Consider the following 17,312-nt stretch of genomic DNA (forward strand, 5'->3'; position numbering starts at 1 on the left):
CAACAACAAACAAACTCATTGCTGAGTTAGAACTAACTCGTAGGTGACTCTCCAACAGCTTCTGAAGCTGTCAATCACACAGCAGGGGACTGTTCATAGTTCTCCTATGGAGCTATTAGTGAACAGTACAGCTCCCTACAGACTACATCATGAGGGCTCCCTATATAACTAAAGACTCATGAGCATTATGTTAAGTACCAAACCCACTGTCATCAGGTCAATTCTGACTCACAGCAACTCTAGCAGACAGAGACCAGCCTTGTAGGGTTCCCAGCTGTAAATCCTAATCCTAAGGGACATACTGCCTCATCTTCCCAAGGCCTTGTGGATTCCAACTGATCTTCTGACTAGCAACCAAATACTCAACTACTACATCACAAAGCTCCCTGGCAAGTTTATTAATGACAATTAAATTAAAATCTGTACAATGGAACAAAGTGTTTGCCTTTAATGAACTGATAATGTTAAGACATAAACAAAGAAATGGCAGTTTTATGAGAGTTTACATGTAAACCAAACCACATTCACTTGCATTCCTTCAGATCAACTTCACAAATGGTCACTTCACTCTCAACCTGAATATTAAGATTATTATCTACAGTCTACATTCTAATAGCATGTACTTATGAACCTTAAATCAGTAAAAATATCAGAATGGCTGGCAGTATTTGCATACTACATCTCTTCCCAGCAACCTTTCTTGGACATGCCTCTCTAATACTAAAATACTGGGACCCAGTCATCAATTTAAAAATAAGTTAACATTAAGTATGGATATTCTTGTTGTTATGTACTGTCAAGTCAGAACCAACTCAGAACTGACCCATTAGCAGGCTTTCAGAGACTATAATTAGCATGGGAGTAGAAAGCTCATCTCTACACTGCAGAGCAGCTGATGGATTTGAACCCTGTGTCTTTGGTGTGGCAGCATAACTCTTACCACTCAACTACCAGAGCTCCCTCTATGGATATTAAAGGAAGAAAATGTCATTATTATTCATGTTTGAAATTATTGCACATTTTGTATTTTATAAGATGCACATTTGAATCATGTACAATTCAGCTAATAAAATAAATGTTACTTAGACTTGTTAACATTTTGCTTACCATTACAGTATCCCTTTCTTTCAATTTTGGCACTCAGTGAGACTGGACCAGAGGTAAAAAACCAACAGCCAACCATTTTTTCTTGGCTTTTCCGTACAGGAGTCTTGGAAAGTTCAAAGACTAAAATTAGCTTAATTATAACACTCTAAAGAACTCAAAGAACTTAAAAATATGTCATTTGGAATAGATGAAATTTCCACCAAAAACCCAATCAACCTTTTCAACCTCTCATTTAATGTTAGGCAAAATACTCACTAAAACACAAAGTGTTAAGTCTTTTCCTTCTTAAGAAAAGTGAATTTTGAGATTTAAGGTAGTATAATGATACCATCTTCTAATATAACATCCCTTAAGAAATCAATCAAACTGTATTAGCATTTACCAAGATGACAAAACTACTTTTAAAACAGAGTAAGTAAAAACAAACTTTATGTGTATACTGGGTAAATGGAGAAATAATAGAAAAATTAACAAGTATAGATTACTATGTTTATTTTTATATAAAATTAAAATTTTTCATTATACTTATTTTTATACATAATAAAACTACTATATTTTTGGAGGCCCTCATTTTTACAACATGAAATGAGCATATAGCCTTATGTTTCTTTAAAAATTTATCAGGAGGCAGAAATTTCACGGGTCTTTAATGACTTCTGAACTTTGTGCAATTAGTAGTATAATAATAGCCACAATGTAATGGATCTGAAATGGTGACTGAACACACCACCTATTCTATTTTACTTGCAAAAGAAAGGAAATAAGATTAATATGTTCCTCTTAAGTCCCATGTATCAAAAAAGTTCACTATAAAACTGAAAGATCCTTGCAGTTTATTTTTCTTTCATTATAAAGAGAATAAAAGTATCTTGAAAAAAAAAATTCTTTAAATCAGTCACACAGAAATTTTAAGGATATTTAACCTCCCAATTCTACATAATCTTTAAACATACAAAAAATACTTAGCATTGCCAATTTCCAGAAAGGTCTGTGTGTGGATATTAAAGTCACAGCTCTAAGCCAGGCCTAGGTGCTGGCTGTTCTGAGATCTCAGCCATCAGGGACCAGGCAAACAAGGCCACAGAGTAGGAAATGCCTTCTATCTCTCCCCAAACTAAAAGTAAACATTCACGTTCATTCTACTTTCTTAATGTGAAAATTTAGTAAAACAACTATTAATTCTTGGCCGTTTTCTTGTCTTTAAAAGCAGAAGAAAAAAACACCAAAACCTGTGAGCTAAAAAGTCTTTGTTACAATATCATGACAGCAAGTTTAAATTATCTCAGATGAAGTAAAAAAAAAAAAAATCCAACCAAAAACAACCAAATAAAAACATTCATATTTAAATGAAGACCCATTAGGTCCTAGCAGCTTGATCATGAAATTACAAGGTATAATTTTATATTATTTTAATAATATGGGTTTAGATAAAAGAATCTAGCTCATTAGAGCCCGTCTTGCCTGTTCTGTTGTTACTTATAGCCTGATTTTTCTTATCCGCCTGTAGTATTTCTGATGATTACTATAAGTTCAATGTTTTAATGTGGCCAAATCTGTCATAAGGAAATGATAAGTGAAAGGATTGCCTTAGCAGCTGTGTGCACTTACTTAATGCTAGAAAATGACACGCAGAATGGAGGGATGCACAGTATAATGGCCTGGGCCTCAATCACAGGCTGAGCATGATTAATACTTCCCTAATTACTGTTCCTCAACCTGCTATTATTGAAGAGTTTAGAATACCATAGTCCTATGAATGCAGCATGCTGGTAAAAGTAACTACTCTCTGTGTGTGCATTATTACTATTAAGCATTATTAATGCATTTCAAGCCTGTGTAACTTTTTGGCAAAAGAAGCCCTGAGCAGCAGGAACATAATCAATAGTATTAACACAACACAATTTGTAATTTTCCCAACCTACGGTTATGTATTTACAGTGAATGTCTATGGGATACAAGATTGCATTCTGTAAGCCATCACAAAATGACAGGCCAGAACTATCACTAAACTGCCTAAATGTGGGTACTACTGTTGAGAGAAAGCGAGGAGGAAGTGGAGGAGGAAGGGCTGCATGACGAACTCACCAATAGTGCTGGAGTGTTGACATCTATGTGACTAACCACCTGCAGCTCCCGCTTCACACTCTGATCTGGGACCTTGGGTCTTTCCAACACTGCCTTCACACTGTACCGAATGTTGCCATACTTCCCGGTGAATGAGGTTACCAGAGGTCTGAAACAAACCAAAGACATGTATTTACAAGCTTATTTTTCAGATAAAACAAACAAAACATTCTTAAGAGTTTGGTTTGGATTGAAAAAAAAGAGTCAGTCTAAGTAGGGATAACAGGATAAACATGTCTGCTGGAGGGTGAGATGAGAACCAGTTCCTACTACAGCTAGATGCAGAAAATGCAAAGAGCAAAGTTTCACTTACTCAGATGGAAGCTGAAAGCTGAATGGAAATTCATGCTTTCCAGGTTGTAATAAAATAATGCCTTCACCTAGAAGAGAGATTATATTTTATTTAACTACTTCTATTAAGTAAATGAAATTTTTTTTAATTTAAATTTGCTTTTATAAAAGGTTTACATGATCTAGTATATGCCAAAAGTTGATTAAACTGGAATTAAACATCAAATCTGTTTTTAGAGAGCCTAACTTATTTCAAATAAGAAATATTTTATACATGCACACACACAGACTTAAAAGTATTTTCTTAAAAAACTGTCTTCTAGCACTCAAGGACAGGGTTTAGATCTGTACTTGACTCAATTGTACCTTACAACAAAAACATTATACTGAGAGGGAGCCCTAGTGACTGAGCAGATGAGGAGTTGTTCTGATAAGCCTAAAACAGGCAATTCGAATCCACCCGCTGCTCCATGGGAGAAAGACAGGGCAATTTCCTCCCATGCTGCACAGTCACTGAAAACTTGCTGGAGGGTCAGCTATAGTAGGTTATGACTCAAAGGTAATGAGTCAAGTTTCTTACACTTGTTATGTGCTATTCGCCTGCAACTCACAGTGACCATATGTACAATAGCTCTGAAGCCTGCCCTGTCCTGAGCCAGTCTCACTGACTCCAACACACCTACTCCCACTGTCCCAGTTACTGTATCAATCAATTTCATCCAGGTCTTCCTCTCCTGTGCTGTCCCTCCACCCTTCCAAGCATGATGTCCTTCTCCAAGGATCCATCTCTCCTGGCCACATTCCCAAAGTATGTGAGATGGAGCTTCAAAATCCTAGCCTCCAGGGAGAAACTTGGCTTAAGCCTCTCCAAGACAGACCTATTTGTTTTCTTGGAGGTCCATAATATGTTCAAGACTCTTCTCCAGCACCACAACTCAAAGGCATCACTTCTTCCTCTGTCATCCTTAGGCATTGTCCAGCTCTCTGGTGAATAGCTAGTAATTGCACAAAGACCATGGCCTGGATCAGGCACATCTTAGTCTCTAGACTGACTTCACTGCTTCTCAGTACTCTGGAAAGGTCCCTGACAGCAGATTTATCTCATGCAATTCATGATTTGATTTTCTAACCACCAAGAGTGTTGACTGTGAAGCCAAGCATGTTGTAACTGTTAACAATCTTAATCTCTTCTCCATCCATCATGGTGCTCCCAATTGCCCCAGTGGAGGGAATCTTAGAATTCTTGATGTTGAGCTTCAATCCATACTGCAGAAAACAGTTCTTAACCTTCTGCAGCAAGAGCTTCATTCAGGCCCTCCTTAGTTTTAGCAAGCAAGGTTGTGTCATCTGCGTAATGCAGGTTTTTGATGAACCAATTCTGATCAACCAATATAGATTGAAAAAGTATGGCAACAGGATGCATCCCTGACTCACTCATAAATCAATTTTTTTTTAATATCATGGAAAAAAATCCAAAACTACGTAACCTTTGGGCAGAGATGAAAACTTATTTGTAACATTAGGAACACACAGCAGATACACCAATAGGACACGTTATTAGTCACATACTCACATCTGAGCTCTGTGCCATTTGTGACGGAGGGGCTGTTTTATCAGCTGCAGCCATGGCCCAAGTTTCCGCTATGGGTCAGAAGCTCACTTTAGCTCATGAGAGACTCATCTAACATGTAGGCATGAGAGGAAGGTGGGTCTTTTAGAGGCTCCCAAGGAAATCAGAACTGAGACCAAAATGGAGACTTGTATACCAATGTTCATAGCAAGGTCACTCATTCACCATTGCAAGACATGGAAACAACCCAAATGTTCAACCGCAGTTGAATAAACTGAGAAACTGTGGTACATTCACACAATGGAATACTATGCTACATAGAGGAGCAATGATTTTGAAAATTACTACAGAACTTTGGAGAGACTAGAGAGCATTGTTGACTCCCTTCGAGTTGTGCATGACTCACAGTGACCCTAAGAACAAAAGTCCTGAAGCCTTTCCATAACTATCGACATTTAACAAAGTTCATAGTTTCCAGGGGCAAGTTGTTTACGAAGTGGATGCCCCTCCTGCTTCCAAGGAGAGCTTATGCTGCGTAAACTAACTCAAGTCTCAAGGACAAATACTGTATAAGATCATTATTTTAGAAATACAGAGCTAACTACTAAAATGTGTATGAGGCTCTAAGGAGGGGAAGGGAGGAACAGAGGGGTGAGGACCGGTTGTGGGGGAAGTCATAGGACTGCCCGGTTTGATATGTGGAGGGAGAATTGGGTGAAGGAAATCGGAAAGATCTAGCAGGGATCTGGAAAGACAGGGTAATGTAGGGCACAGCCCAGTGCTGATTAATATTATAAAAATATAAATTTTATAACATGAATGAGAAGGATTGAAAAATAATATAAATGAAGAATAGTGTATACAATAATGTATACAAACTTTGTAAGCCAATATAAAATAAAAGTTAAAAAAAAAAAAAGAGTAGAGGCCCTTCTGAGACACCTGGGAATAGGTATGGCCAACCTGTACTATTCAGCAGATACTGGCTTGAAGCAGTGGCATCATCAGGGGACATGTGAGGCTGTGGACTACACCTGGTGACAGTGTTGAATCGGGTAACCTCAAAATGACTGCCTATAACCCTTCTCTGCAGAGTTTCAGCAGAGATGGGATATTTTTATAAAAAATATCTATGTAGGTAGTTATAATAAGACTGTTTTATCACCAGCTTATCTGTGTACATGTATGTATATGTATACCTCCAAGAGTAAATATCCATGCTAATTACTTTTTAAATTTTCTAATGTGTCATTTTTTGTTTCTTCCAGTTTTTATAGTTGTTGATTTTGCCAAATAGTCTACTGGTTCAGGGGTAATATTTTATGACCATATGTGAACTCATAACTTTTTTGAGAATGAAGTTGTAATTAAAGAAAAGAAAAAGAGAAAGAATAAAAAGGTTTCTACTCAACTAACAATAATGTTAATCAACATGGAGAGAAATTACAAACCAATTTTGCTAGTATTCATAAAATATAAGAATTATATTCAAGACATTTCCAATCCTATTTATCAAATATTATTTTATGATCAAAGAACAGCACAGAATGAGGATGTTCCGAGATTATATTTTTTTGGTCACTCTTTTCTTAAGTGAGCTGTTCAACGTTCTCACATTCTCTTCTTGTTGTTCTAATGTGCCATCAAGTCGCCTGTAGACTCCTAATGACTCTATATCCAATGACTGAACTCTGTTCTATCCTGAGCCAATCTGTCTCTGACACACCTACCACCATCACCCCAGTCACTGAGTTAATCTATATCATCGAAGGTCTTCTCCTGTGCTGTCCCTCTACCCTCCCAAGCATGATGTCCCTCTCTAAGGACCTCAAAGAAACAACCTGATTTCACCCTTTGCAGGACAAACCTGTTTGTTCTCCTAACAGTCCATGGTCAATACTCTTCTCAGCACCACAGGTCAAATGCATCAATTCTCCTATCATCTTTAGTCACTGTCCAGCTTTCTGATGCATAGAACGTAATTGTGAAGACCATGACCTGGATCAGGCTCACCTTAGTCTACAGACTGACATCACTGCTCTTCAGTACTCGGGAGAGGTCCCTGACAGCACACTTTCCCAATGCAATTTGTCTTCTGATTTCCTGGCTGCTGGTACCAAAATTGTGGAGCCAAGCAAACTAAAGCTGTTAACAATCTCAATCTCTTCACTGTCTATCATGATGCTGCTAACCAGCCCAGTAGTGAGAATCTTTGTTTTCTTGATGTTGAGCATCAATCCATACTGAAGGCTGCAGTCCTTGACCCTCTGCAGCAAGTGCTTCAGGTTCTCCTCAGTTTCAGCAATCAGTGTAGTGTCATCTGCATAACACAGGTTGTTGATGAGTCTTCCTCCAATCCAGATGCCATATTTCTCCTCACAGAGCCCAGCCTCCCGGATTATCTGTTCCATATATAAATTAAAAAGGTATGGAATTAGGACATATTCCTGATTTTAAATCATGCAGTGTTTTCTTGCTCTGTTCTGATGACTACCTCCTGGTCCAAGTATAGGATTCGCATTAGAACGACCAAGTGTTCTGGGATTCCCATTCTTCTCAGAGTTAGCCACAGTTTGTTGTGATCCACAGTCAAATGCCCTTGAATAGTCAATGAAACACAGGTAGACACTCCTCTGGTACTCTGCTTTCGGCTAAGATCCATCTGACATTGATAATGATGTCCCTAGTACCACAACCGCTTCTAAACCCAGCCTAAACTTCTGGCAGTTCTCTGTTGATGTGCTGGTCCAGTTGGTTTTGGATAATTTTCAGCAGAATATTGTTTGCATGTGATATTAATGATATTATTTGGTAATTTCACTTAGGTTTTACTTTAAGGGTAATAAATCACTAGTAAAATGCATTGTTATTATTATTTTACTTAAATATAAGAATGCTAAGACTTTAAACTCTGGTGGCCCAGTGGAGCTATGCTGCAATACTGAAGGCACACACAGTGGGAGAAACCTGGAAAATCTCCTCCTGTGTGATTAACTGCCTTAGAAAACTCACCAAAAGGTCTGCTGTGGGTCAATTCTGACTCTACAGTACACAACGACAACAACAACAAAACTTTAAATAATTTTGTTAGCACCCTAATATTTCATTCTGGAAAACAGGAATATACTTTTGACTCAGTAAGTCTTCTGAGTTTATTCTTACTTTTCAATATGTTTTCATCAAAAAAAAGTAACCAAAACCAACAACAACAAAATAAAGTGTCTGCCATTTGAGTGCATTCAAGTAGACAATCTCTATAGTAAGATGGCCTGAGGACCAAGAAGACCACAAAGGAAAATGCAACAGAGCCCAGGGCTCAGGTATGCTAAGGAACTGTCCTGTGAGCCTCTATATTCCTGCAGTGTTATGTTCATTCTGTGTTCATGGAAGATAGGGATGCTTCTTCATGTTACACTTTTTATCAAGTGAAAGACAGTTCCAGTGTCTCTGAAAGAGCTGGGCTAGACTTCTAATTAGTAACCACAGGAAGGCAGATCTTATTTATAGATTCAAAAGCAAAGTGACTAGATGTCAGGCACTGTGGATATGAAACAATCAATGTCTATCCTCAAGCAGATTGGGAAAATCTGCTATCAGGAACTTCTTCAAGGTGCTATGGAGCGAAGATGCCAGTTTAAAAACTAAGGTGCACTTGATTTAAGCCTTTTCAATGGTCTTTTCAATTTTTGCTTCTCATCTGGAAGTTGAACAATAAATAAAGATGACAGGAGAAGAATTGATGTCTTTGAGTTGTGATGTTGGAGAAGAGTGCTGAGTACATGCGCTGCCAAAAGAACAAACAAATATGTCTTGGACAAAGTGTAACCTAGGTGCTCCTTAGAGGCAAAGATGGTGAAACTTCACCTTACATATTTTGGTCATGTTGTTATGTGGGGCTAGTCCTCTGAAAAAGACAACATGCTTAGAAAGACTGAGGGTCTGTGAAGGAGAGGAAGACTTTAATAATATCGACAGAAACAGTGACTGTAACAAGTATATCAGAGGTGATAAGGATGGCACAGGACAGGGCAAGGTTCAGATCCATTGTGCATTTGGTTCTGCAGTTCATGGTCTCAATGTCACTGAACAACAATATCCTCAAGCAGAGGGAGCTCTGGTAGCTTACTGTAATGCGTTGTGCTGCCAACTCAAAGTTATGTAGTTTGAATCCACGAGCTGCTCTGAGGGCAATCTCCTTCTGTGTGATTTATAGCCTCCAGAAAATCTGTTGGAGTGTCAGCTACAACTTGGTTCTGACTCCACAGCACATAACAACATCTTCAAACAGGGCAGAGAGAAAAAGGAGGTATGTAAATCTTTACCATCAGGTGCTAGAGCCCAAAGCAACCATATGGGAATCATGGAAACGGGCCAACCCCTTGAGGATGAAGATGTGGAGGTAGTAAGGAGTAAGTGCTGGTATGGAGATGAGCAGAAAGGAACTGAGATGAAAGATTTGCATGAGGAAGAACATGGTAGACAACTGTGAATCTTCAGTTGACAAAATACTTCAAGGAGATAAAAGAGAAAGAGATGAAGCTCCCTTTTCCTAGAGTTGTTACAGTGTGCCTCTGAGTTGGAACCTCAACATAGCTGATCCTCCAATGGGTTCTCAGAGATAGTATATCACACAGATTGCTCATCCTTCTCCTGTGGAGCAGCTGGTGTTGTTGAACTGTTTGCCTTTGGGAATGCAGCATGGCTTCTTACCACTAGGCCACCAGAGCTCCCTCTTGCTAGAATAAGCATATCAAAATAATAATAATTATAACTTTTGATATAAGACTGTTACTATCAATCATGTCAAACCAGAAAAAAGAAATTACTGAGGAAGTTCATAAGCATGGGTTCTCAAATTCTGAGATGCTTCAGAAAAAAAAGGTCATATTATTGGGCACAAAAACCTGCAGCCACTGAAAACCTTACAAGACAGTTCTACTGATGGCATGGCACCACTATTTGTTGGAATTTGGACAGAATCTGTGTTTTATAATGCTTTGGGATCACACCGTTCCATCCTATTAGGAAGGTTAAAAAACTGGGAAATACTTGCTCACTTTTGCTTTTGTTCTAAGAGTCTCAATGCACAGAGGCTGGGGCTTGTTTCCTTCATATTGGTCTTTGTGAGCTGGGAGTCACATGATCTTGTGGAGAGAGTGGGGTGCAGGGCAGGTGAGGGACTACAGAGTCTTGTGGTTGATGGAGAGGCAAGAAATGAAGTCAGGCCTTATCCTCTCTGGTCTTTTCACAATAATGTTCTTAATTAAAATATGGAAATAATCACCCACTATTGTTGTTAGGTGCCCTCGAGTTAATCATGGCTCACCGTGATCCTGTGAACAAAAGATCAGAACCCTGTCCTATCTTTTGTCATCCTCATAATTTCTGACATATACGCGAACCCACTGCTGTAGTCACTGTGTCAATCGAGATGGTTGAGGGTCTTCCTGTCTTTTGCCAATTCTCCACTTTTTCAAGCATAGTTTCTCTCTTGAAGAGAACCACTCCACCAAGTTTTCTAGAACACAGTGATGCAGTGGTCAAGCTCTCAGCTGCTAAACAAAAGGTCTAACCCATAAGCTGTTAAAGATGAATCAAAGACCTAAATGTACTACTTAAACTTAAAAAGATCATGAAAGAGAAAAACGGTACAAATGGCAGAAGATAAATGAGAAGATTGGGACCTCCTGAACACTTACATACATCAAAAGACTTCTCTAAATGGCAAAAAGCGAATTGAAATACTGGGGGAAACAACTGGCAGTGACATATATGAATACATGAAAACTGACTAATCTTGAAATTTATAGAAAATGTCAACAAGAAGAAAAAAACAAAAAGTTATGGATTTCCTCAAAAGGTTGAAACTAGAAGTACCATTTGCTTTACCTATTCCACCATTGGGAATATACCCAAAAGAAATAAGAGCTGTGATACAAATGAATGCACTACCACCCCCTCCCCCACCCCCATGTTTTCTGCCAGTTATGTCTTGGAGAAAGTGCATCCAGAGTGCTCTTTGGAGGCAAAGATGATAAAGCTTTGCCTCAGATACTCTGGCCATGTTGCTAGGAGGGGCTATTCCTTGGAGAAGAGCATGAAGCTCAGAAAGGCAGAGTGTCAGTGAAGGAGAGGAAGACCCTCAACCAGCTGCATCAGTGTGAGGATGCCACAGGATAGGACAATGTTCAGATCTGTTGTTCATAGGGTCTCTATGGGTTGTACTTGACTTGAGATGGCACTTAACAACAATAGCAACATATTTTCTGCAGCATTAATAACAGGAAAAGAGATGGAAACAGATCACATGTTCATCAACAAATGAATAGAGAAACTGGTGGATTCTGTGGCCATTTTTCAACTGGATTGTTTACCTTTATCTTCTTGTGGTGAGAAACTGTTAGATTCACACAACAAATGGAGTACTTTGCAACAGTGAAAAACAATGAAGCACTCATGAAACACTACAAAACATGGATAAGTCTACAGGGCATTAGGTGGAGTGAAATAACTCACAAAAGGGCAAATAATGTATTCTTATGTTGAACTTCAATCTTACACTGTTATTCAAAAACCCCCATCTATAACACAACAACAAAAAACTAGTGTAATGTTCACAAATGAAATCAATCTAGTATGATTTGAGGGGTAAGAGTATAAAAATGAATTAGTAGACCATAATCATTTTATTAAAACAGGAAAGGAAGAACAATATGAGACAAATGGTGGCTGAGACGTTGTATGTACTCTAATTAACAATATGGAACAAGATATGAATGTAATATTAGATGAGATGTTATTTCAAAGAGCATTGATATATCGATGTTATAACACAAAATGTATATGAATGACTGAATAAAAACCACTTTTTTAAATAAAAAATGTGCAGAAGATATAAACAGACTCTAGTAAAGAGCACATATAAGTGGCCCACACACTTAACAAATAAATGTAATCATTCACCATTAGATACAAATCAAAATAAGATATGATCTTACTTCAAAGAAATAATGCACTGCTGTTGAGCCTTTAAAATGGGTTAACTTTATTGTTTTGGGGTTATTTTTCTGTGCTTCATTGGTTATACAATTATTCCTATACGTTGTGTTTCATTCATGTACATGTTGTTTTATATTATCATTCATATGCATTGTGTTTTACACAATTATTGATCTATGCCTTTTTATGTTGTTTGATTTCTTTTCTAAAATTTATTTTTATTTTATATTGGTTTATAAACAAAATTTGTATACATTGTTTCATTTTATCTAAAGGACAGAAAATGGTATATGGAGGCACAAGGCTGTGTGCGTCTCTCTGCAAGGGACAGAGGAAGTAAGAATAGCACAGTCCCTTACTGCCTGAGGAGAAAGCAGATAAAAAGTCAGTAGACCAGCCCCATGGTGCCGCAGCAAGAGGTTCATTTATTTATTTCAAACTTTGAGTTTGAATAATTGAAGATGCTATGGTACAGAATACTGAATGATCCAAGAACCATAAAAAGAAGATGGAAGGAGTACATAGTCATTGCACTAAAAAATAACATGACATATTTTATGAAACAATTGATGTTGAGTAGCCACTGGTATTGAAAGAGGAAGTTCAAATTGCTCTGATGGAATTAGCAAAAAACAAGATCCCAGGAATTGATGTAATACCAGCTGACGTATCTCAACAAACAGATACAGCCCTGCAAGTACTCACCAGCATGTGCCAAGAAATCTGGAAGACAATCACCTGGCCCAACTGACTGGAAGAGATCCATATTTATTCTCATTCTAAAAAAGTTGATCAATCAGAGTGTGGAAATTATAGAACAATGTCACTAATACCATATACAAGAAAAATCCTGCTGAGGACTATGCAAAAGTGACTGAAAAAGTACACAGAGAAATACCAGAGTGGGTTTAGAAGATGCCATGGCATAAGGGATATCACTACCCAATGTCAGATGGAAAAGCAGAGAGTACCAGAGGAATGTCTACCTGTATTTCATTGACTATGCAAAGGCCTTTATGTGGATCAGAACAAATTGTGGCTAACCCTGACGAGAATGGGAATCCCAGAATACTTGATTATGCTCATGCAAAGCCTATACTTGGACAGGAGGCAGTCATCAGAACAGAGCAAGGAAACACTGCATGGTTCAAGATGAGAAAAGAAGTGCATCAGGGATGTGTCCTATAACCAGATGTTTTCAATCTGTATATAGATCATTCAAGAGGCTGGATTTTATGAAGAGGAATGTGGCATCAGAATTGGAGGAAGATTCATCAACAGCCTGCATTATGCAGATAACACAACCTTACTTACTGAAACTGAGTGTTTGAAGCACTTGTTGCAGAAGGTCAAGGACTGTAATCTGCAAAATGGATTGAAGCTCAACATCAAGAAAATGAAGATTCTTACTATTTGGGCCAATTGGCAGCATCATGATAGATGGAGAAGAGACGGAGGTTGTTAACAATTTCATCTTGCACAGTTAAACAATCAATTCTATTGACACCAGCAGTCAGTAAATCAAAAGAACTGCATTAGGAAAATCTGCCGTCAAGGGCCACTCTAGAGCACTGAATAACAAGGACGTCAGTCTAGAGACTAAGGCACACCTGATCCAGCCCATCGTCTTTGCAATTACTTGCTAGCATTAGAGATCTGGTCAATGGCCAAAGATGACTGAAGAATTGATGCCTCTGATTTGTGGTGCTGGAGAAGAGTTTATTGAACATACCAAGGACTACCAAGAAAACGAACAGGTCTGTCCTGGGGAGGGTGAAACCAAGCTGTTCCTTGGAGGCACGTATTCTCAGACTCTGTCTCACATACTCTGGGCATGTAGCCAGGAAGGGCCAGTGTTTGGAGAAGGATATCATGTTTGCAAGGGTTAAGGGACAGCATAGGAGAGGAAGATCCTAGATGAGATGGATTGAAATAATAACTGAGATAATAAGGGTAGGTATGTCAGTGATAGTGACATTGGCTCAGGATAGAGCAGGATTCAGAGCTATTGTGCATAGGGTTATTATGATGAGTCACGGGAGACTCAACGTCACATAAAAAAAAAAAACAACAAGAAGTTGTAGAGTGGGGGAGGCAAAGAATATCTCACAATTTAAGTCCAGGTTTAATCCAAAAGTTCTAAGGCACAATTCCTCAATTAGCTCAGGCTTTGGTTTCAGTTCAGCAGTCAAATACAAATCATCCAGCAAGGTTTGCCTCAGCAGTTGTCTCCTTCAAGCATCCAGCAAAAACAGTAACATGCAGACAGCACAAACACAAGAAGCCTCAAGGTCACAGCTTGCCACAGGTTCTTTGCACCAATGCCACAGTCTCTCCACCACCATGACCAGGGTCTTGTTATAGTCTCCCTCAAGTCTTGGTGCCTCAATTCTTGCTCACCTCAAGACTTGCTCCTAATATGGGATGCACTCTTTCTCTTATTCTAGTACTGGTTGGTGATTTGCAAATTCATATTGATTCTCTAGACCATGTGTATGCAGTTAAGGTAGCTGGGGAGTAGTAAAGGCTAACTGTAATAGCTAAAAAAAGCCAAGTTTCAGGCTAAGACCACACATACATTACTTTATTCACCCTGGGTTTCATACTATAATCCCCATATATTGTGCTTTACAAAATTAATCACCATTGATACTCATCTTTTAGGCCCTCACTAGATCATTCCTAATTCCTTCAGCCTCTGCCTCCACCCACCAAACTCTGTAACCTCATGATTTCCCCCCCCACCCCCCACCCCGACCCAATATCTCCTCTTTGTCCTCCTGTCCCCTCCCCTTCTCCCTTTGATGAAAATGGACCATTTTTATAGAGACCGACCACTAGATCTTTCTCCTGCTCCGGGGTGGGTTCTGACCACATATCTTTTAGTTCCCAGACTTTTCAGTTAGCAGCAGAGCTTAACCATTGGGCTCCTTGTAAAAATCAGGGGTATTGATTTTTCTCAAGAAAGTCAGATACCATTCCTATCATTCAGTCTAAAATCAGATAAATCTTTTTAAAATTGTCTAGGTTCAAATATTCAACTGGAAAAAATGAAACTTTACTACATAAAAAACTGTTACTTGCAAGTTCTGTCAAAGCAACTTTCATTGCAAATCACAGGTTCACCAGTTTATATTAATCTAAAAACTGGTTACTCAGGATTACAGAGATGAAAACCCAAAGACATGGACAAAACACAATACACTTCTCCAAAGTCATGGGCAAAAAACAATACACTTTTCTGCTCTGTGGCCCTTTCCTCTAGTCAGCCATGTTGAAAAATGCCCTGTCTATCTCTACTGGGGATGCATGAGTGGGTTGATCCTGGAAACCTTATTAATGAAAAGGCAGGTAAGAAATGTCACTTAACACATTGGTGTATTAACCCAAATGTTTTGGTCCCAAGTAAATTTTTCTTTTCCACAATTTAGAGGTCCCACAGAATCTCATATACTTTGAGGGCTTAAGAATGGACAGTTTCCTCAGTAGGAGGAGGTAAAACTATACATATTACTGATTTTAAAACTTGGGTAGCAGATAAGAGTGTCTACATAATGCATTTTATTATTCATCAGGGATGTGTGCATATTATTATCTTTACTTTATAGAAAAATGATGAGACAGAAAAGTCAGTCTGTTTCCACTGGGTAAAAGAAGACTATGACTTCCTAGTTTCTTCTCATTCCTAGGATTCACTTTTGCAAATAGTATTATCTTAATACTCATGTGGTGAATCTCACATAGATTTTTCCAGAAGTGTCTTACACTGAACTTTACAAAAGGGTAGGAAGGGATATCTTTTCCCTCAGGAACTTTAGCCACAGCTAGATCTCATTGTCACTTGCAGTTATTGAAGGTAAAAAAACAAACAAAAAACATCCCAATCCCCCCAATTAAAAGAAAAAGAGCCCAGGAAAAACAAGGACAATGAATGTAAAAGAGACAGTACCACCAGTACTTTACCTTTGGAGGAGGGATATCAAGTGTGAAAGCCAAGTTCGGAAACACTTCCTTTGAAGGCATATCCCCCTGGAACTACCCTCTTCCCAACATAATGAGGTGTGTTTTGTTATTTTTTTCCCCCAATTTCAACATGAGCCAAAAGTGCAGGCTCATAAAACACAGGGCACTCCTCAACGGAGCCTTAACAAACCTTAGACCCACTGTCTCTCTACCCTTGTGCCAGAAAAGAAAGGGCCTAGATCTGAAGTCAGAAGATTCCTGATTGTCCATGACTGCCTCTGACAAAGGCCCATTACCTTAGCAATCCCAGAACAGAAAGCCAAGTAGTACCTCCAATCCAAGTGGCAGCCTAGGTGTGGCTGTCAGGTTGGTAAGGCTGGCATTGTAACCCACCCCCCACCAGCGATCGAGCTGAGGCACTGGCCACCCCTTGGGAACCCCGCCCTGCTCACCTGTCAGGTGTACAGTTTGGCAACGCGCAGGGCCAACCCAGCACCTAAGGGTCCCGCAGACCTCCCCAGGATCCCTGCTCACCAGCCTGGGGCTCGCGCAGGCTCAGGCGCACATTCAGGTACTCCACCTCCGAGGCAGCAGCCGAGGCCAAGGCGCTGGCCGAGGCGCGGGCCACTGCACTAGGGCCCCAGGACGCAGTGGCGCGGCCTCTGGCCTCCAGGCGCAGTGCGCGCAGGGCCAGGGGCTCAGCCGCCTCCAGCAGCACGTGCCCCGCCACTGTCTCCCCACTCGAGTAGAAGCCCTTGCGCTCATCCACAAACACCAGCCCCAGACTCTTCACGCGACGCTCGGAGCCCAAGGCCGCTGCAGACCTCGCTTCGCCGCCCATCTCACCAGGTAACCGCACTGATGCCGCCGCGGCTGGCCTGGGATGGAGAGCGACGCTGTCACCAGCGTTGTGCAGTCCACCTGGATCCCAGGCACGCCTTGGGCCCTGTTGCTTTAACAAACCAAGCCAGGACAAGAAAGGGGCCGGAACAGCCCGCCCCTGACACACGCCCATAGGTCGGCCGCGAACCTGGAACTTCGCTGATTAGTTGTTAAAGGCTATTAAAGCTTTTCATTGGCGTCCCTTCTCTGTGGTTTCTCAGGAAAGCAGAGCGTGATCAGTGAGTGCTAGCCAATGGGAAGACGCATCAGTGCACGTGCACAATTCGCTTATTGGCCAGGGCAATGCACAGTCTAGGGCCATGAACGAATTGAGATGCGATGCGCACATGTGGACAGAGAGTGGGAAACAATATCT

General features: G+C 39.9%; 1 protein-coding gene across 1 annotated transcript in view; it reads right to left on the reverse strand.

Annotated features, from left to right (window-relative positions):
* The window catches only part of ARRDC4 (arrestin domain containing 4), a 22,790-nt gene extending 5,864 nt beyond the window's left edge, over positions 1-16,926 (reverse strand). The window contains exons 1-4 of the mRNA XM_006900964.1: positions 16,589-16,926; positions 3,545-3,611; positions 3,193-3,340; positions 1,108-1,210 (exon numbers count right to left, since the gene is read on the reverse strand). Coding sequence (XP_006901026.1) covers positions 1,108-1,210; positions 3,193-3,340; positions 3,545-3,611; positions 16,589-16,895 — 625 coding nt within the window. The 5' untranslated portion in view covers positions 16,896-16,926. The remainder of the gene's footprint in view (positions 1-1,107; positions 1,211-3,192; positions 3,341-3,544; positions 3,612-16,588) is intronic.
* Positions 16,927-17,312: the final 386 nt, after the last annotated feature.

The sequence above is a fragment of the Elephantulus edwardii genome, unplaced genomic scaffold (genome assembly GCF_000299155.1).
Source record: "Elephantulus edwardii isolate Elephantulus edwardi_28Jun2011 unplaced genomic scaffold, EleEdw1.0 scaffold00303, whole genome shotgun sequence".
Lineage (NCBI taxonomy): Eukaryota > Metazoa > Chordata > Mammalia > Macroscelidea > Macroscelididae > Elephantulus > Elephantulus edwardii.